The 22469-nt window shown below is 37.6% G+C and overlaps 1 protein-coding gene across 2 annotated transcripts; it reads right to left on the bottom strand.

Annotated features, from left to right (window-relative positions):
* Positions 1-139: 139 nt before the first annotated feature.
* Positions 140-12940, bottom strand: LOC140513301 (transmembrane and coiled-coil domain-containing protein 5B-like). 2 transcript variants are annotated; one of them, XM_072622891.1, is made up of 12 exons: positions 12631-12940; positions 11696-11740; positions 10764-10916; positions 10137-10254; positions 9615-9665; positions 8394-8465; positions 6786-6842; positions 5610-5669; positions 4581-4645; positions 3159-3201; positions 1881-1924; positions 140-570 (listed from the first exon to the last, which is right to left on the bottom strand). In XM_072622891.1, the coding sequence occupies exons 2-12, from the start codon at positions 11731-11733 to the stop codon at positions 372-374; spliced, it is 900 nt and encodes a 299-aa protein (XP_072478992.1). In that variant the 5' UTR covers positions 11734-11740; positions 12631-12940; the 3' UTR covers positions 140-371. The 2 variants fall into 2 exon arrangements, with proteins under 2 accessions (XP_072478992.1, XP_072478993.1); XM_072622892.1 differs by having other exon boundaries at positions 12643-12940.
* Between the last annotated feature and the right edge of the window lie 9529 nt (positions 12941-22469).

The following is a 22469-nucleotide window of genomic DNA, read 5'->3' as shown; positions in this document are numbered from 1 at the left end:
CACAGGATAACATCTGCCACAACATTTAAGCCATATATTGAAGGCAAGCAAACTTCCTTATTTCATCCCTGCTCCAGGTATATATCTTCTTGGGCAATACAAAATGGCCAAACAAATACTTGGTCAAAGGGTTTTTAAATGATCATGTTCTTTATTAGAAGAAAGAACAAACGTAATCAAAAGAAAATGATGAACACAGAGAACAGAGGGCCAGAGCACCGTGAACAACTTTGACCCAGAAAGCTCTTGCTGTCCACCCTTGTAGCCCTTGCATTCTCAGCCAAAGCCTGGGTGATTGCGTGTCACTTCCCTTTTGAATACTTGGGAGAGACTTGGGACCTTCTAGAGTGAAGGAAGGGTCTAATCTTGGATTAATGAGGCAAAAGGTCCTCTATATAGGGATTGAGAGCTGGAAGTAGAAAGGTCCTCAGTCTCCACAAGGCGTCTCTACTCATAACCTTGGGTAGATTGTTCAGGACAAAATCTGGATTTATAAAATGAAGATACAAAAGCCCGAAACTCAGAATCCTGGTGACAAGCATGACCATCAAGAGTACAAACCAGGCAATCCTGCAAAAAGAGTGGAGCAAGTTATCATCAACTAAGGTGACAAAGATTCATCATAGTGGATAATCAAAAGCCATTCTGGGAAGTCATGAGATCTGGGTTCAAGCCCTGCCTTTGATACATATTAACTGTGTGCCCATGAATAAGTCACTTAACTTCTCAATGGCCCAACTAATTCTCTGAGACCGAAAGTTATTGATAAGGTGCTGATTTTCATTGGTATAGGACAGTGATGTTCAAAGTAGGATCTGGGGACCCTTGAGGGGACTCTGAGACTCTTAGAATTGGCATGGTCAAAACTACTCTCATAATAATGATAAAAATTTTTGATTTTTTAATATAGTGAATATAAATTGATATAAGCTACATAAATAAAAGCTTGTCCTCAATAATGTTTAAGAATGCAAAGGTGTCCTGAGACCAAAAAAGTCTGAGAACCACTGGTATAGGGTATTTCTACATTGTGATTTCCCTAGATTGACAAAATATGTAAAGACACTTCAAAAAAATGCGACTGTAAGAAAACCTTCTTCACCAAGAATTGATCCAAGTTGGCCTTCAGCTTCCACCATGCAAGGTTCATAGCTAAATCACTTAAATGAATCCTTTGCTTAAAGGGCAAGGACTGTGCAGTCTAGCATGGTAGAGTCAATACTATTACGAACAGTAGCAGAGAGTTTGAGAAGCATTGCTAAAGCTACCTAATCATTTTTTGGCCTCCTCTCCCAGTCGTATAAATTAGCACAGATACACAGACTCAAGGTCTGAACCAACATAATGGACCTTAAAAGAAATAGGGATTAGGGCAGAGGTGTGAAACATAGTTATGGCTTGCAATACTTCTGAGTGCCCTGGGAACCCGATTAAAATGTAATCAGAAAATATTTAACAAAACAAATATACACTAGAACGTAGATAGTGCTAAAATGTGGTTTCCTAAGTCAATATGTGGCCCTTGGGTATGTTTACGGAAGGTTTAGTGGCCCCATTCTTATTTGAGTTTAACACCACTGATTTAGAACAAGAAGGATAAATCTAGAACTATAATGTCATCCTGTATATCTTAATTCTTTTGCAGCTTCTAGTAATGATATACATCACATCTTTACTCTGGCATTAACTCTGAGTATGAAGGCCAAGAAGAATTCTGTGGGTTGGACCAATGCTTTGTGACTAATGGATTGCTATGCCAATGCCAAATATTCCTTCTGGTCTTCTGAGTAAGAACATCCTATGTCTGAAGAGCCCCAGTCTGACTAGCACCTCAGGGGGAGTGTATTTTGGACTAGTTAAATCAAGCCCTTTCCAGTTACCTGAGCCAAACTTGTCTTTGCCTTTTTCTAAATAAGTTCTTCTCCTGTGAAAGCAATAAGTACAACAAATTAGAAGATTATCTTAGAATTCTTTTTCTTCCTCCCTCCCTCTTTCTCTTTTTTCTTTTCATTTTCCTCCCTCCTTCTTTCCTTTTCTTTCCCTCTTTGTTCCAGCCTTCTCTTCCCTACTTTCTTCCCTCCCTTCTTCCCTCCCTCCCTTCTTTCCATCCCCATTGCCTAAAACAGTGACCAATACACAGTTGCCACTTAATAAATGTTTGTTGATTTTCTGATAACTATGTTCAAGACCCTGGACTAGTTGCTAGAGAAGATATTGTCACCAAAGTAGGAAGAAGGGAGAACTTGGGGTCACCCAGAGACTGTGAATATCCATTCACTTCAGAGAACAGTTTAAATTAAGTAGAAATAGACAGCTCCAGTACTTCTGCTAAAGTACTTTCAACCCTAGAAAGTTGGGACAAATACTGGCATACTTCAGATTGGGACTATGTGTGCGCATTAGTTCTTCGTTGCCAAAGAAGACCATGCCATCAGAGACATGATGACATGACTTGCACTTGACTTTGCTTTGAATGAGTGAGATCCATGAACCCTAGGCAATGAGCTTGGTTGAAGATGGTAACACCAATGTTGCAGGGCTCGAGTTTCCTCTTTCAATTTTGGTTGGGAGAAGGTTGAGGGGCAGGGTGGGATCAGGGTGTTACAAATGCCTTTGCTGGTCCAGAACTAAGGGATTGATAGTCTCCCAGGATTAGAGGAGAAATAAAAGGAGGTACATTTCAATGGTAACCAAAACACCCTATTTGAACTGTGTTAAGTTTACCTCATAGAAAATAACTGTATAATCACCTTTAAAGCTCCCACTCCTGGAATTCTCTCCCTCCTCATTTCAACTTTTCAGAATCTTTAAGTTTCTTTAAGGTTCTGTCAAAGTTCTTTCTTTTATTACTCAAATTACCTAGGATTTACTTCTCTGTGCTTGGGGTCTAACATCCTTCCAAGTAGAATGTAGGTTCCCTGAGGGCAGGGACTCGCTTGTTTGCTTGGTTTTTGTTTTTGTTTTGTCTTTGGCACTTAATAAATGTTTGATGAACTTAGTTGTTTAAGAAATCCCCTAGAGTTTTGCCAAATTTGCTGATAATTGGGTCCAAATAAGCCTCTATTCTATATATTACTTTCTTTTCACTCACTAAGAGAATACTGATGAATGAAGGGGGTGGAGCTGAGAATATAATACTAGGGCAAAGGGAAACTTACCAGAGTCAAAGCAGACTGACAGTGTACGTTCTGGGCTTTATTTCTAGAAGGAAAAAGAAAAACAAAGATATGCTTGGAAATGTCTAAAGGACTTTTAGGTATGTACATTGATGGAAGTCACTGCTATACCAATGGTTTCTAGTCTAGTCAAACATCTGTTTTCCTTTCAGATTATTAAAAGCTATGCCAAAGCCTGAAATAAGTAAGAATTCAAGAAAATGTCAATAATAACCTGAAATTTCATTGGCATAGGGAATTCTCAGATAAGAAACCAATGTAGATTAGTTTCTCATAGGGTTAGAAGGTTCCTTAGAATCACTGAGAGGTTAATCAGCCTGTTAAGCGTCCTACAGTCAGAGGCAGGATTGAACATACGTCTTTCAGCTCTATCCATTAAACAATGCTTTATAACAAGCAAGGACTAGCATTTGTAAAGGGCTTTCAGGTTTGCAAAGTGTTTTTACACGCATAGTACTTCTTTTTTTCATAAGGCAGCATTTCTGTGTGAGAGGAGGTTAACAGGTTGTGAGTGATACAAAGAAAAAAGAAGAGTGTCTATGAAATGTTAGAAATGGCACAGAAGACAGCAGAGGGAAGTTCAGAAAGGGAAAGGCAAGGCAGTTGTGTTACTATCATATTAAATTTAATATAGAAATTTAATTTAATTTAGAAAGATTAACCACTTTTTAAAGAAAAGTAATAGTTCTTTTTGCTATTTGAATATAGTAATGTTTGTGTTTGTTGACGTATACTAAGTTCATAATGAACATTTTTAAAATAGAAAATGTAAATACGCCTGTTAGAGGTAGCAATTTCCATATACTAGGCATGACAATTAATAATATTAGCTAACATATAGCTAGCAATTTAAGTTTTTATAAGATATTTTATGTATAATATCTCAGGGATTTCATCCATTCCATAGGCATAGATCTAGAGTTAGACGTCAGGAAGGCAATCTAGTCCAATTCCCCTCATCTTACGGATGAGGAAACTGAGGTCCAGGGGATTTAAGTGGCTTGCCTAATGTCATAGAGGTTATAATCATCAAAGGTAGGATTTGAACTCAGATCGTCTGACTGGAGCCCAGTGTTCTTTGTACTATACTATTATGTATTGTGAGTGTCATGTATTTAACTTCATGGAGCTCTTTCTTTTCTCTTACTTAGTTCCTTCTTCAAAGTAGAAAATATAAATGTCTCCTCTGCAGTGGTTAACATCATACCTAAACACCATAAAAATGCAGAAGAAACAGCCCAATGGTGCATTGGAAATTCAGTTCTCTTCAACAAATACTAAGGGCCTCCTGTATATGGAGGCTCAGTTTAGCATTAAGATTCTTTGATGTATGAACTTTTTCTTTCATAGGCTTTTATGGACTTGACTCAAACCAAGGAGACCCAGTTCATTGACAAAACTCACACTTCTCTTTCAAGGAGCAGTATCTCTCTATCATTCTCCATCAGCCTCAGGATTTCCTGGTATTTCTGCTCATGGAAATTAAAAAGATACACACACACACACACACACACACACACACACAAGAACAAGAGGAGAAATTCATGATTATTCAATTGCCCTGAAAACAAGCAAATCTCTGATAATCCCAAGCCCTTTTTTGACACCCTTCATCAAGAATTAGGCTTTGCAGAAGGCTGCAGTAGGTATTTGCTTATTAAGTACAGATTAGGCCACAGAGTAAAGGGGGATTTTGCTGAGAAAGTTGGAGAGCAGGAAGACAAGTGTCTTTTAAAAGATTTTTACATAGTGAGACCAATGGAAAACCAAAAAGATTCCACTGTTCAACCAAGAACTATTAAGAGAGATGGGGCTTTATTTAACTCTGCAGCTGTATCAAGTTTCTTTTATCTTGACTCTCTGTTGGGGAAGTTCATAGGATCACTGAATATGAGAGTTCTGAAGGAACTCAGAGGTCATCTAATCTAATATTTCATGAATAGGAACAAATATTTCTAACAATTAAGTAGTCTCCACTTGAAAACCTTCATCCAGTGAAAGGAAACTCTCTACTTCCCAAGGCAGCCAGTTCTGTTTTTGATGGCTCCATTAAGAAGTTTTTCTAAAGTGTAAATTTGTCTTTCAGCAACTTCTACCCATTGTTCCTATAGCTGTCCCATCTCCCCTATAAGTCTGCTCTTTTCCAAGATTAATACTCTTTAGTACCTTCAACTTATTTTCCTATTACAATATCTCTGATCTCTTTACTATCCTGGTCATCCTTTTATAGACATGTTCCAATTGATCAGTGTCTTTCATAAATATGGTACCAAGAAAAGCATAGTCTGGTCTGAGTCTGACCTGACCAGGGCCAAAGGCTCTAGTATTTCTCTACTTCTAGACATTCTGCCCCTCCATGATTTTTTAGTTGCCATGTCTTATTATTAACTCATAATGCGTTCCCAAAGTCCACTAAAATCCCCAGATTGATACCTTTATGTAGTAAGCCTGATCTTTACAGAGTTGTTCCACAGACTGGCATTCAGATATTACCTAGAAAACCAGAATTATTTTTTAACGAACTAAACTCCATGAGTTAACTCAGAAACAAGAATGACATGCAAATGTTATATAGAATGACCATTATGGTTTTATCACTGTTCTTTATGATATACTGTAAAAGTCAATTGCATTCCAGGTGAGATTATTTCATTCACTTTCATGATCCATTCTGAGCAAACTAAGGGCTAGTAAGAGAAGTTATACTTTTATAAGAAATTAAGTGAAAATTTTAGGAACTGTGACTGGCCAGGTAACCTGTGGCTACTGCAATAATGTATTGCCACAGTGTACTTCCCACCCTACTCACCCCTAGGTTTAAAGAGAGAAAGCCAGATCATTTGATCCAGCATCCTTCTTTCTTCATGTCAAACATTCATTTCGGGAAGCTCAAAAAGTACCAATTAAGTGTTCATTTGTTTTCCTTCAAGCCTGCACTTTATCACAGTGGGGAAATTCCCAATATGAAAACTCCTTCCACCAATTCTTTGTAACTTATAGTCTAATAGAGAGTTGCATGAGGGCACAGAGAGGTTAAAGGGACACACAGCTGGTATTTGTCACAGGTTGGTCTTCCTGTTTTAAGTCTGATTCAAGCTCTGCTACTTTTCATTTCCTCATTTATTTAATAATTAATAGTTAATTGCTTATATTTATAAAGCACTTTAAGATTTACAAGTGCACTCTCCTCATTTTGTGAGATTTGTATTATTTTATGTTTTTAATATGGAGATGTTGATATTTTATCAGTCAGTGACCAAGGAGTCTGAATCTCAGATTTGCTCATGGTCATACACAGCTAGAAAGTGTAGGAGCCAGAACCCTCAGCTCAGTTCTCCCAATTACAATTTCAATCCTCTTTCCACCTAGAGGTGGGAATTATTATTAGTAGCAGTTCTAGCTGTGGCTAAGGATTTAAAGAGATGAAGAAGTCCTAGTCGCTGTCCTATAGGTAGTACTAATTATATAGTACATGCTGGTCCCAGTTTCTCCCTCCACCAGCCCAGGTCTGTCCTGTCATCTTGGTTCTGAGAACCTTTGGGATCATATCCAAATTTGTATCCCAAGCCAGAAAGTCTTGAGAAGGGTCATTAAGATCATTGCCACTACCTTAGCCAGTTCTTTTTCCTGTTCTTCACAGAAGGTGATGGCCTTTTGCAATTTCACCTATGAAAGAAGAAAACAAGAAATATTGGCGATACCCAGCAGGTGGAAACATGGACAGTTGTGAAAATATCTTATTTCCACCTTAGAGAAATGGAGAACATGTTTTGTTCTTCCTAACACCTCAATACCCTGTTATTTAAATTTCACAGGGCACACCATTTCATGCCTCTAAAATCCCATAGGTTGGAAAAGAGAATATTATTCTTCTTATGAGGGAAGAGATAAAGAAAAACAGAGCAGTTGTACCTGTTGAGTTCCTTTTCACATTTTTCTCCTAATAAAGGGGAACAACCAAATTGTCCTTTTTCCTCTAAGTCTTTCAAAGAAGACTTCTTGGCATAGCCTTATGAACTATGAGTTATTCTAGAATTATCTCTTCATGGCTGTAGTTGGGTATATTTCCTTTGTGTTTATATGTCATTAAGTCATAGGTATAGAGCTGGAAAGGACCTTAGAAATCATTTAGCATTTATAATATATAGTCTTACGAAAAATTCTTTAAATCATTGTTGATTAGAGAAATGCAAATTAAAACAACCCTGAGATATCATTTTATACCTACCAGATTGGTAAAAAATGATAAAAGGGAAAAGTGACAAATGTTAGAGGGGATTTCCACAAATGTAGAAAAATAAGGACCCTAATTCATTGTTAATAGAATTGTGAACAGCAATCATTTTGGAGAGCAATCTGGAATTATGCCCAAAGAGTTATTAAATTGCCTGTACCCTTTGACCCAATAATGCCACTACTAGGTCTATTTCCAAAGATGAATAGGGAAAAAGAAAAAGTACCTATGTGTTCTAAAATGCTTACAGCAGCTCTCTTTGTGGTGGAAAAGAACTGGAAATTTCAGGGATCCTCATCAATTGGGAAATGGCTGAATAAATTGTGGTATATGATCGGGATACTACTGTGCTATAAGAAATGAGTTCAATGATTTAGAAAAACATGGGAAACCTTGTATGAAATAGTGAAGAATGACATGAACAGGACCAAGAGAACATTGCATACAATAACAGCAATGTTGTTTTTAACTTTCTCATTTTATAGGTGAAAAAATCCAGGTTGCTCTGAGACACTTGCTCAGTGACAAAAAGGGAGTTCGTGTCTATAACTAATCTGTCTCCTCTATCAGGTGGGAACTTTCTTAAGGGCAAGGATTACATCATCTTCTACCTTGATAACGTCCCACAGAATTCTTTTAAGTGTTTTTTCTCATAGCCAACACTTAGCGTTGTTGAATGATTAATCCATTGTGAGGTCTTTAAGAAGATGTATGTCCAATTTTTTGGACCTCATTGTAGGAAGAACTGACCAGTGAAATACTGAGCGTGTATTTCTGAAGCCCATGGAGATGTATGAGCATGTATTTTGGTTTCAGATTAAATGTTTCTAAACAAGGGTAGGAATTAACCAGAATTCAATAGTTCAGGTGTAAGAGCTCTGAAAAAAAAATAGCCTTAGGAGCCCAGAGAAGTTGGCATTTGGGGAAATTAAAGATGTCAAAACATTTATCAGAGAATCCTTTGATTTGTTCTTTGCATTTACCTTTGATTCCTCCATCTGTTTTAGGTTCTCTTTTTCAACTTCTTTGAAATTCTCTGTTGATTTCCTGGAAAGCTGAAATTCCAATTGAGAAATACAGTGAGATATGAGCTACATTCGTGCAAGCATAAAGCACAGAAACTGAATAATAGTTTGTTGAATTTGAAGTCAGGGGCAACGGGTTTCAAGTTGATGATGATAAGTATTTTCAGGCCCTCAACAGGAGCCACAGTAGAAGGTAGCTCCTTCCTAATGAAAATCTGTAACCATTTGAAGCCATTTGTTTATCTACTGCTGTTCTTGCTGGAACCTGATCCTAAGGCTTAGCTGGGACCAGTCTTGAGCTTTACTATATATAACAGTGCTGTGTTATACATAACTCTGACTGCAATACCTGTATTTCCCAGAGACCACATACAGTAGTGGGGAACTTGAGGCCTTGAGGCTATATGTGGCCCTCTAGATCCTCAAATGTGGCCCTTTGACTGAATCCAAGCTTCACAGAATTCTGTGAAGGTTCCCCACCCCAGGGTCCTGGACCCTCGAAACCCAAGCCAGAAAGATTTCCAACAATTCTTACCTTCCATTTTTACAGTTGATATTTACATAAGTCTTTTAAAATTTGCAAAGTATTTAACAGATAATATATCATTTGACCCAAAGTGCTCTACATATGGGTCATGGGTCAGAGGCAAGACTTGGTCTTCTGTATTCATCAAAGGGAAAGAGAAGTAGAAATTAGAACTATCTAGGTGAGGGAAAGGGAATCAATCATTCTTGGGAAAACCAAACAAAGCTAATTGTCCAGTTTTTATGCCACAATGTTCCCATGAACTGCTATGTCCAGCACAGAAAATACTGTGGTCTAGAGTGCTTCACTTCTGAAATATATCAGGAGACATGCCTCTTCCTCCATTTAGAAAAATTCTTTTGGGTTTCCTCCTTTTTTTTTTTTTAGCACTTCCTAATACAATCATAGGAAAATAGTGGGCTTATTTTATATTCATTGATAATAAGCCTTAGGCTAAGCATAGATCCCCCAAATTGTCTATCATATACTCTACACATGCTGATAAGCAGTGGATATTATAGACAGGGAAACAGACGTTGTCAGAATATGGTTCCATGCAGAATGGGATGACCCTTCCCACTACTCATCTCTGTCTGGATAAGTACATCTACATGAGGGACTTTGGGAAACTGAAGGGAACTCAGGGGTCTTACCTTCATCTGCAATTCCTTCACATTCTTAGCCAGTGTCTCATTACTCTTTTCCTGCAGAAATAAAGAAACAGAAAACAAGGCAGTTCATATCTTCCCATCTGCTCTTGGTCTCTTTTCCTGCCAAATTTTTTGTCAGATGACAAAACTGTGCTCTGACCCCCCAGAACATGAGAATAGATCTGGGAACACAGCCCAAACATCAGAAGTTCTAGTGCCAACATCCACAGTAACGGTAATAGCAATATATAACAATAACTCATTTTTATATAGTGACCCAAAGTATTTTTACGTACTGACTCTATTATATTGTAAATGTATTGTGTATTTTACTCATTGACTCTAAGCACTCCATTTCCAGAGCTCTCCCTCCCTGATCTTTCCATGCCTGAAAACGCTTGTGAATTCATTTTTGTGAACTTGCTCTAGAACCTATGAAATCAGGGAAGATCCCATGAAGAGGGAAAATATAGCACAGTAACAAACTAAATCCATTAGACCGATCTTCCCCTGTTCCTTCCTTACCAATTTTGCAGTCTCCAATTCCAGGTTTTTCAGAGTTTGTTCCTTCTCATATGTTGTGTGGTCAAATTCATCTCTTTCCCAGGCCAGGCCTATTGACTTGGTAATGTCTTTTTCTAGACTGAATGACAAAATATCACACAGGTTAAGTGCTCATCCTCAGGATTAAGCTGCAGTTAGAAGACTCCATTCTGGGGACAGCATGGGTCAGGTCTAAAGAAGCTTTGGTAATGGCAAAATATGAGCCTCAAATTTTCTGACCAATGAAAGCTGAGTTTCTGAGGGGTGAGAACACTGAGAACCTAGCTAGTTCCCCAAATCTAACATTCATATATTCTTTGAATATATATGAATGACTACTTATGTCAAAAAAAAATCTATGTATATGCAAGGGTAAGGGGGTTAAAATATTTGAGATCCTCTCAGGTTCTCTGAATTTTGAGGTTCCAGCTATTAAGATAATTAAATTACGGTTTGAGTTAATTCAGAGAGTTCATTTGGAAAATGACCATTCATACAGAGTAATGTCCTTTCTTTTCCTTCTATCCATTCCTCCCCATCCTCAGATGCTCTGTCCCTGGGAACAGCCTCTTCTAGCGGAGTTGTCCCCTACCCCAACCAAACTCTGACCTTTGAATCTGTAGTTCTTTCTTTCGGATTTGCACAAGAAGGTCTTGGTTTGCCTCATCTAGGCTGAGCATATCCTTTTCAAGATCCAAGTTCAGGTTGTCAAGATTCTTTTTTGCCTGCTCCAACCTCAGAATTTCCTTAGTTTGAGAACTACTAGGATATATCATTATTAAAATCCAAGTTAATTCAGTTAAAATAAAGGAAAAAATAATGCTTCTTAATCACCTATTATGTGTGAAATATGTTTTAAAGGCAAGAAAAGAATTGATTAGACTTTTCTATACCAATATTAAGGATATAGTTCTATAAAGGATGCCCTGCCAATGTTACATACACCAAAATTATCCCAGACTCTCCATTTTGCCTATAACTCAATTTATGTGACAAACAGGTTCTAAAATGTTATTTGTGAACTGAATTTTTATTAGTCAAAAGCTATTACAGATATGCAATCTTATAAATCGAACTGCACTAGGAAATGTGGATATTTAAAAGGATTCTCTTATTAATCAAAAAATTAAATTAAATTAAAAAGCAAATAAAGGACCCCACGGAGAATCCTTTTGAGATGTGAATCATCAGTTATATAAGTTCACATTTTCATACATTGTAATTATTTTTTAAAAGTCAGGTCTCATCTGTGTGGTATATCAAGGTAGACAGGAAAAAGATTTCCAGAACCTCTTGCTATAAAACTGTTCTAACTTCTTCTGACCCTAATTAGTAAAAAATGACATTCTCCTCAACATAGACTGATAAGAGTTCTATAGAAAGACCAGAGGCTTTCCTGTCTAAAATTCTTTGCCCAGTCTTGTGTGGCATAATCCTCTTGGTCAGCTTAATGTTCCTCTCCAGTGAGGCTTCAAATATTTTCAAAATTCTCCCACTGAATATTTCTTTACTGAACCTTCATTATTGCTTTCATTACTTACATATCATCCGGTGAGCCTTGACTAATTTCTTCCATCATAGGTTTTCTGAAAAATAAAAGAAGGAAGGAAGGAAGGAAGGAAGGAAGGAAGGAAGGAAGGAAGGAAGGAAGGAAGGAAGGGAGGAAGGAAGGAAGGAGGGAAGGAAGGAAGGAGGGAAGGAAGGAAGGAAGGGAAGAAGGAAGGAATGCAAACATTTACTAATGGACAAGGGACAAAACTTGGTCATTCAGTTCCATGTTCTCCACTCAAGATAAAACCCTGGCCTAATGATTCCTGGCCCACACTATGGCCAGTATCATTTTCTGCTTTACCCTTTCATGCTTCACTTTGTTCAAGAGAGAGTAACCCTTGAAAAACTGAAGCGTTAGCAGATCCATTCAGAGTCTCTCACTAACATAAATCCCCACAGAATATTACAAAAGATAATGGAGAAGGTGGGAGCTACTTGAAAATAAAACCAATAAAACATCAGCTGCCTAATTTAATTCCTATTTATCCTGCCTTTTTTAAGGCCCTGGACAGGTAGAAATGGAAATGGTGAGCATGGCTGCCTGGTGGAAATCAACACTGGGCTTACTGTTGCCTGAGCTGACCTTCCCTATCTCTGTTGTCCTGGGCAACCTCAGTCACACATCATGCTTAGAAAGAAGCCAGATTTCATCAGTACTAACAACTTTAAAGACCCCTCTTCACTTATTTCCACTAGGCATTGCCCTTTTCTCCTTTCTATTCATTCTCTCATCTTCCTTTCCCTTTCACTCTGCCCTTCTACTTTTTCTTCATTTTCTTTCTCTTCTTTCTTCCCATCCTTTTTCTTTCTGTTTCCTTTCTGTTGTCCTCTTTCTTTTTCCCTTTCTGACACACCTATGGATGAATAGATGTTCCCCAATATTCTCTCTCTCTGTCCCTATCCCATTCAAAGCTTCCACTTGTACCTTGAAACAAACCTCAGAGCTCTCAAAAATACCCAGAGCCTTCACAGACTTTCAGTCCTCTGAAGTCTTTAGAATGTTAGAATGAAAACTAGAGAAATGATTAGAATTTTCTGAGCCCCTTGAAGTCTTCAGAGACTTTGGAGCCTTCAGAAGTCTTCTATGTCTTAAAAGACTGAAGATTTTAGAAGTATTTAGAATCCAAGAAAGTCACAACAGAACCCAGAATTCTGTGGTGCCTCTAGCAGCCTGCAAGGGCTTCTTTAGAGCACTCAGGAGTCCTTGAACAGTTCACAATCTTTACCAAAAGCAGCTAGATAAAGATTGATTGACTCTCTCAGGGGCAAAAGGGGTTAGTCACCCAGGTTAGGGTGGGGCAACATGTCATAGTGGCAATAGCTCATGCTCATCACTGTAGGAAGAGTAGAGAGGGGAGGACAAAGGTACATTGGGTCACAGGTGCTGAGTCTGACCTGTAACAATGGTCCGCTAGATAGGGCTGATTTCTTAGTTGTTCTGATTTCAGGTAAGCAAACTGCCATGCCCAAGTCTAAACCGTGAGTTTTTTAAAATTAATTTATTTGTTTTTAGTTTTCAACAATCTCTTCCATAAGTCTTAAATTTTCTTTCCCTCTCCCCACTTCCTCCCCACGATGGCATGGAATTTTATGTGAGTTCTACACATACATTCTTATTAAACATATTTTCACACTAGTCATGTTATATAGAAGAATTAAAATGAATGGGAGAAACCATGAGAAAAACCAAACCAAACCAAAACAAAACATAACACAAGAAAAAAATAGTTTCCTTCTGCATTCTGATTCCATGATTCTTTCTCTGGATATGAATGGCATTTTGCCTCATGAGTCCATTGGGAATTTTTTAGGTCCTTGCATTGCTGTGAAGGACTAAGTCTATCAGAAATAGTCCTTGCACACTATGGCTGTTACTGTGTTCAGAACCAGGGGGTTCTGCTCATTTCACTCAGCATCAGTTCATATAAGTCTTTCCAGGCCTCCCTGAAGTCTTCCTGTTCATCATTTCTTATAGCACAGTAGTATTCCCTTACATCCATGTACCACAACTTGTTCAGTCATTCTCCAGTTGATGGGTATCCCCTTGATTTCCAGTTCTTTGCCACCACAAAGAGAGTTGCTATAAATATTAATTGCATGGACCCTTTCCCATTTTTGTGATCTCTTTGGGATAGAGTCCTAGAAGCGATATTGCTGGGTCAAAGGATATGCCCTTTGGGCATAGTTCCAAATTGCTCTCCAGAATGGTTGGATCAGATCACAGCTCCACCAGCAATGAGTTAGTGTTCCAACTCTCTCACATTTTCTCCAACATTTATCATCTTTCTGTTTTGTCATGTTAGCCAGTCTGATAGGTGTGATATGGTACCTCAGAGTTGTTTTGATTTACATCTCTCTGATCAGCAGTGATTTAGAGTATTTTTTCATATAACTATAGATAGCTTTAATTTCTTCCTCTGAAAACTGCCTGTTTATCCTTTGATTATTTATCAATTGGGGAATGACTTGTATTCTTGGAAATTTGGCTCAGTTCTCTATATATTTTAGAAATGAGACCTTTATCACAGATACTAGCTGCAAAAATTCTTTCCCAGTTTTCTGTTTCCCTCATAATCTTGATTGCAATGGGTTTGCTTGTGCAAAAACTTTTCAATTTAATGTAATCAGAATTATCCATTTTGTAATTCATAATGTTCTCTATCTCTTGTTTGGGATAAGAACTCACTGTTTGACAAAAACTGCTGCGAAAACTGGATAACTGTCTGGTGAAAGATAGGTGTAGACCAATGCCTGACACCGTATACAAGAATAAAGTCCAAATGGATACATGATGTAGGTATAAAGGCTGATGCTATAAACAAATTAGGGAGCAAGAAATGGTGTATTTGTCAGGTTTATGGAGAATGGAGAAATTTATGACGAAACCATAAGTTTTTGTGGTCACTTCATGAACCCAAGAGTACTGTGTGGTGGGGGAAGGGAAGTTCACAAGGAGCTATATGTGAATACTTGAGACAAGGCAGTTAGCCCAGGAAGGTTTCTCATGGTAGTGCCCAGTATTTAATAGGCATTTAGGAAATGATTGTTGAATTTATTTGTATGAAACAAGTTCTTTTCTAAACCTGGCTTCCTCCAGATGCTGGTTATGTTAGCACATCTCCTCTAGATTATCATTTTACAGGCATAGCCATGCCTCAGGAGGGTAATGTCAGTACAAAAAACTGGGAGACAGAACAAAGGGAAAGGGAGTGGAACAGAAGAGTACACATTATGGACCCAAATTTACTGTTTATCTCCCTAGATGGGCCATATGATCTCCCAATGCCTCGTCTCAATGGAATGGTAGAGTAGACTTTTATATTCCATGGCAACCTTCCTTCCTCCCTCCCCCTTTCCTTCCCTCTGTCCCTCCATCCCTCCTTCCCTTCATTCCTCCCTCATTCCCTCCCTGCCTTTCTTTTTTTCTCTCCCTTCCACTCTCTTTTTTTCTTCCTTCCTTTCTTTCTTTCTCCATTAATTGATTACTATCTACAAGGCATTATGGTAGGTAGCAGTCATCTGATTAGCATAAGTCCTACTTCCTATTCACCACAAATGAAGTGACCAGTATACACACCTGGAAACAGATATTAATATTAATAATAGTTACTATATATGATTTTAAGGGCTACAAAGTACTTTCCATACAAAATCTCATTTGAGCCTCATAACCAGGTGAGGTAGGTAACTAAAGATTCTAGATCCATTTTAAAGATAAGAAAACAATCTCAGAGAGGTTACCTGATTTATTGATGGTTACACAGTTACTGTCAGAGAGGGGAAAGGTTCAGCAAATGCATATATTTTAAAAAGTCTCCCAAACTCAGCTCACTCTATCTTCACCCTGGTACTATGTATGCCCCCTGTTCATATGACTTTCTCATCTCTCAATGGCAGGCCATAGGTCCTACTCTCCTCAAAATTATATCCAAATTTACTTTTTGTATTCTGAAGCCCTCTCAGACTAACTCTTCTTAATGCAGTTTAACTTTTACTTGGTACCCATTTTTTTCTTTATGACACTTGTCAGTTATCTTTTTAGATAAATTTCTGCTATCTCTATAGGTATGCTCAGGGAGTATATCAGGGGTGCGATTGCCCACCTTGTGGTGCATAGTAGGCAAGCATAAGCCTAGATATGAATAAATGTACTATAAATTTTTGATGAGTGATTGCTCGTTTCCCTATTAACTGTAAACTTTTGAGGACAGATACCAAGTCTTCCATTTACTTAATGTCTATCCATGATGTTTAGGGAAAGACTGTACACATTACACAGACACTCATGACTGAAAAATTATTTAACTTCCAATTGTCAGGTAGCATCAATAGAAAACTAAATTGGAATTCTGTCCAGAGAGCTAGGGTTGAAGTCAAGAAGACTTGAGTTCAGATCCTGCCTCAAACACTTACTAACTGTGTGACTTAGGCAAGTCACTTATCCTCTCTGTCTCAGTTTCCTCATCTGTAAAATGGGAAATAGTGGTTGTGCCTACCTTATGTTGTATGAAAATCAAATGAGATAATTTAGGTTTGCTTTGCAAACCTAAAAGTACTGCATAAAATATTAGCCATTTTTATTATTACCTATTTAAGTTTGTTGCATCGTAGAGCTGGAAGGGAGGGACCTCTGTATATATCGGGTTCAAACCCCTTATTTTGTACATGAAGAACTGAGGCCCAGAGAAGCTGCATCCTGTCCATGGTCACACAAGTAGCAAGTAGGACCCCATGTCCTTTTACTCCAGAAGAGCTCTTTTCACTCTGTCACCATGTCTTCAATTGCCTGTTTGCTAAATGGATGCAGAGTTTACATCAATTTAGCTACCTGCCAAAATGTGTACCCTTGGCAGCACCAAATTATAGTAAGTTTAAAAGCCTGAAGTTTTTAAGTTGGTGCAAAAAGATCCATAAACGATAGCACATTATGATGAAATGAACACAGGACTTGGGAGCTGGAAGTCCTGTGTTCAAATTCTACCTATTCCATGGGCCAATAATCCTGAGTCTCAATTTCCTTATCTGTAAAATAAGGATAAGAACATCTGTACTTTAGAAGGTTGTTGTGAGGAAAGTGTTTTGTATGCTATTTAGTTCAATTGGTGTAGGTAATCTCCCAACTGTGGGCATCTAGGTGGTGCATTGGATAGAGTGCCAGGCCTGAAGTTAGGCAGCCTCATCTTCCTGAGTTCATATCTGATCTCAGACACTTACCATCTGTGTGACCCTGGACAAATCACCTCAGTTTCCTCATCTGTACAATTATCTGGAGAAGGAAATGGCAAACTACTCTAGTATCTTTGCCAAGAAAACCCCAAATAAGGTCATGAAGAGTTGGACACAATTGAAAATGATTAACCAACACCAATCTCTCCACTGGTTCAGTTCAAAACCTTGATATTACCAACTCATCTGGTATGACTTTCATCCATACCTTCTCATAAATTTTCCATTGGGGATCTACCAAGCACACTTGATAGAGGCCTTTCTCTGACACTTTTAATGTTGAGTAGACATCAGAGCTGCACTGATCAGTTATCATTCACTCTTGTACATGCCTAGAATATGTCCTTTTCTGATCACATATGTCCTTCCTGATTTTGATGGCACTTCTCACACTCAAATCATTGTTGGTAATATGGTGCAGCATATCTTTACCATTGTCCTTTTTCGTTGTTCAGTCATTTCAGTTGTGTCCAACCCTTCATGACCCCCTTTTTTGGGAGGAAGATTTCTTGGCAAAGATACTGGAATGGTTTGCCATTTCCTTCTCCAGCTTATTTTACAAAGTCAAAAGAAATTTGTTGAAATGAAGTCATTGAATTGGACAATTTGTAAGGAGACATATACACACAACAAAAGGTTTTACCATGGAGAGTGAAAAAGCTCTTTAAAGCCACTGTCATCAAAAGTTACTATTTTCAATACATTCTTAATAATTAGAATGAATCTATAGTATGAAGAACCAAGAGATTTGGACTCTGGTCCTACTGCCAATGCTGAAAAGCAATGAGAATTTGAAAAAGAAACTTAAGCTCTTTTGGTAATTCAGTGAAATCATTACTCATTTTCTATTTAACTTATAAATATGTTCTTATCATATTATGTCACAGGTGACTATCAGATAGGTATAACAGAAGTAACCAAAATAATGAATACCAGCTAAAAGGGAAGCTCCCATGGACAAATGAATCTGCTGTGAATATTCTCTCCAATGATGCAGATAGCAATCCATCCATGCTTGCCCACCCTGTATCACTCCTATCCATGGCTTTTCATACATTTTCCACAGGGGGTGGGGCCAACCAACATGCCAGGGTCCTGCCTTGCATCCTTTTGACATTGCAATATATAGGCTCTCAGTTATCCCTCACTCTCACCTTATGAACACCATCTTCCTTTTCTATCATATATCTCTTTGATAGTATTCTTTATTGGAATTACTCTTTGTAGTACTTTAACTGCAACATACTAAAGTTTGCTTATATCTACCATGTAACTCTCCATTGTCTTCTGAGCAATTTAAGTCTTCAGAAACTGTAGAATTTCATGACGTAGTCATAAAATAACATTGGTGGAATATAAATGAATATTTAGAAATGGGGGCTTTTATTTCAAGGAAAAAGCTCATTAAATTGTATTTTTTAATAAAAAATTTTCCTTCTTTCCCTCCTATCTCCCACCTCCATTGAGGAATAAAGAAAAACAAAATCTCTTTTATAAATATGTATATAGCCAAGTAAAACACATTTTCACATCAGCTATGTAAAAAAAGTCTAATTATGCTTTCTGAATTTTTTACCCTTTTATCAGGAGATGGGACATGTTTCAAAATCGTGAGTTCATTGGTACTGTGGTTGGTCATTATGATAATCAGAGCTCCTTTTTCAAAGATGTTTGACTTTACAATGCTATTATTGTATAAATTGTTTTCCCACTTTTGCTCATTTTAGTCTTTATCATATAATTCTTTCTCAGTTTGTCATCATTTTTTAAAACATAATAATAATCCATCACATTTATATGCAGTAAGTTGTTCAGTCATTCCCTAATCTATAGATACGCCTGCCCTCTTGGTTTCTTATTCTGTCACTGAAAAAAAGGCCTATAAATATTTTTGTACTACTTTTTTTTGCTAGTTTGTTTTGCTTAGAACTAATCTCTCCTTTAATCTGTCTTTCCTCTAATTCTCCCTTTTCCCTCCTCCCCTTTCCTTCCTATTTTTCTGTCAAGTGATATCACCATATCCAACTTTGAGCATTAATATCTCTCTTTGTTCATTCATTCAGACTAAATTGAGGTTCAAGGTTGCCTGTTCTCCTCACCCCTTCCTACTCATTTATGTACATTTATGCTTGTGTACCTTTATTATGTGAGATAATATATTTCATTATTCTTCTCCCTTTTATCCCTTCATATATTCCTCTTCTTCTTTCCCTTCAATTCTTTTTCTAAGATCATCATCATTGTCTTTCTGGAATTCCTTCTTAGTTTTGTTGGATGTTTCTTTTTTTCTCCTCTGGCTAAGGGGGGGCCCTCCCACTTCTCCTTACCAGCCTTTACTGCACTGCTGCTATGCCCAAGGGCAGAGGCCTCTATCCCCCACCCTACATTTTGGGACAATTTATGTGAAAATATTAATATTAAAAATAACTGCAGGGAAAAAAGCTCATCATCATAACAGAACCACTTTGAGGTCTTCTGCCTAATTAGACTCCCTCTATGATGTCTGGAAATAATAGAGTTCAGAAGGAATATGTGTATGATCTCATCATATTAAAATGTAAGCAACTGATACTTGTTTAATCCTTTCTGATCGTTCATTCATGTTTACCTTTCTATATTTCTGTTGACTTCTGTGTTTGAACTTTAAAGCTTCCTGATCATTTCATCAGGAATGCTTGGAAGTCTTTTCTTTCATTAAAAGACCTTTTCCTCTCATAGGAATATACTCAGGTTTCCTGGGTAAGTTATTCTTTGTAGTAAGCCTATGTCTTCTGCCTTCCAGACATTATATTCCAAACTCTCGGCTCCTTTATAGTGGTGGCTGCTTAATCAAGTATGATGTTGACTTATATGCATATGTGTATGCATATATAATATTTCAAACAGTCAGAAAAAATACGCATATTTATATATTTATACTTATATACTGAAAGCTCTGGATTTTAGTGAAAATATTTCTGGGACTTTTCATTTGTGGTTTCCTTTCACAGGATCAGTGGATTATTTCTATTCCTATTTTGTCTTTTAGTTTTAAGAGAGCTAGGCAGTTTTTTTTTATAATTTCTTAAAATGTGACATCTATGCTCTTTTTTTGGTTGTGACTTTCAGGTAGTTCAATGATCCTTAAATTTTTACTCCTCAATCTATTTTCCAGGTCAATTGCTTTTACTATGAGATACTTCCCATTTTCTTTTTTTACTTTTCAAAAATATTTATTGTTGTTTCATAAAGTAATTAGCTTCTATTTACCCCTTCAAGTTTCCAAGAGTTTGTTTCTTAGGCAAGGTTTTGTACCTCTTGTGCCTACCTATTAATTCCCTTTCCAGTTCTTTCTTCCATAGCTCTCATTTCTTTTCCACTTTTTTTCTTAAGTACCTTCATTTCATTTCTAAAGACATTTTTTTAAACTCTTTCTTCTTCTCTTCCAGGAGTCCTGGTTGAATGTGTGCCTAAGCCATGTTTTTTCTTTAAGACTTGGCTTATAGGGAGGCAGAGTCAAGATGGTGGAGTAGGATGGACCTGCTCTAGCTCTCCCCCCATAGCCCATAAAATATCTGTTAAAAAATTAAATAAATTCTAGAACAGCAGAAGTCACAAAGCGATAGAGTGAAACAGATTTCCAGCCCAGGACAGCCTGGAAGGCCAACAGGAAAGGTCTATTGCACCAGGCTCAGAGCAGAGTACAGCCTAGTGTGGGCTGCATGGAATAGACAAGACTGCAGCAGGCTTTAGGGAAAGAAATTATGGGTAACTGCTGCAGTTCCCAGATTTCTCAACCCACAAACACCAAAGATAGCTTCAAAGGTCAGTGAGAAAGCTCTTTCACCTGTTTGAGAGGGGAGTGAGGTCCAGCCCAGCCTCAACCCCAGGGCAGCATCAGACACTGTGGCAGAAGAGTCTGCTTTTGGAACCCTAGTCCTAAAGACCCTAGGGAAATTGAGCAGCTGATCTGGGTCTCAATCCTGAGAAGTGGTCTTGGGGTGAGGAAGAATGCTGGCCTGGTGAAGCTGGTGGTAGCTGTGGAGAAGGAATCCTACTCACAGTTCCAGGGCAGAAAAGAGTACTTTTGGTGGTTCACAGACCAGAGTGCAGGCCAGGAGAAGAGCAAACTCCTTTCCCTTAATTTTGCTACCTTGGAGAAACTGAGAATTTACAGGTCCCTGGAGATATCTCAGAGAACAGCTGCAGAAAACCTCTGAAGCATAGAGTAGTATACTCTCCAGTTGACAAAGGATTCAAAAGTCCAGTAACTGGCTGGGAAAATGCCCCAAAAGGGGGCAAAAATAAGACTATAGAAGGTTACTTTCTTGATGAAAAGGTATTTTTTCCATCCTTTCAGGTGAGGAAGAGCAAAGCATACGATCAGAGGAAGACAGCAAGGTCAAGGCTTCTCCATCCAAAGCCTCAAAAAACTATGCAATGGTCACAGAACTTGAAAGAGCTCAAAAAGAACTTTTTGATTTTTGAAAATCAAGTAAGAGAAGTAGAGGAAAAATTGGGACAAAAAATGAGAGCAATGAAAGAAAATCATGAAAAGTAAGTGAATAGCTTGCTAAAGGAGACCCCAAAAAGTAGTGAAGAAAATAGCACCTTTAAAAATAGAGTACTTTAAATGGCAAAAGAGGCCCAAAAAGCCAATGAGGAGAAGAATACTTTAAAAAGCAGAATTTGCCAAATGGAAAAGGAGTTTCCAAAGTTCACTGAAGAAAATAGTTCTTTAAAAATTAAAATGGAGCAGATGGAAGCTAATGACTTCATGAGAAACCAAGAAATTATAAAACAAAGCCATAAGAATGAAAAAATAGATGACATTGTAAAATACCTGAGTGGAAAAACAACTGATGTGGAAAATAGATCCAGGAGAAATAATTTTAAATAATTGGTCTACCTGAAAACCATGATAAAAAAAAGCTTAGACATCATTTTCCAAGAAATTATCAAGGAAAATTGCCCTGCTCTTCTAGAACCAGAAGATAAAATAGAAATGGAAAGAGTTCACCAATCACCTCCTGAAAGAGATCCCCAAATGGAAACTCCTAGGAATATTGTAGCCAAATTCTAGAGTTGCCAGATCAAGGAGAAAATATTACAAGCAGCCAGAAAGAAACAATTCAAGGATTGTGGAAATTCAATCAGGATAACATAGAATTTAGCAGCTTCTACACTAAGAGTTTGAAGGGCTTAGAATATGATATTCCAGAAGTCAAAGGAGCTAGAATTAAAACCAAGAATCACCTGCTTAGCAAAACTGAGTATAATACTTCAGGGGAAAACATGAAATTTCGATGAAATAGAGGACTTCCAAGTATTCTTGAAAAGACCAGAGCTGAATAGAAAATTTGACTTTCAAATACAAGAATCAAGAGAAACATGAAAAGGTAAACAGGAAAGAGAAGCCTTAGGGCTTCTTAAGGCTCATTAAAATTGAAACTGTTTACATTCCTACATGGAAAGATGCTATTTGTAACTCATGAGACCTTTTTCAGTATTAAGGGTAGTTAGAGGGAATATATATATGTAGGTGTATATGAGCATGTA

This window comes from Notamacropus eugenii, chromosome 7, assembly GCF_028372415.1.
Source record: "Notamacropus eugenii isolate mMacEug1 chromosome 7, mMacEug1.pri_v2, whole genome shotgun sequence".
NCBI lineage: Eukaryota > Metazoa > Chordata > Mammalia > Diprotodontia > Macropodidae > Notamacropus > Notamacropus eugenii.
The sequence above is the reverse complement of the archived record's forward strand: the minus strand, read 5'-3'. Positions and strand labels throughout refer to the sequence as shown.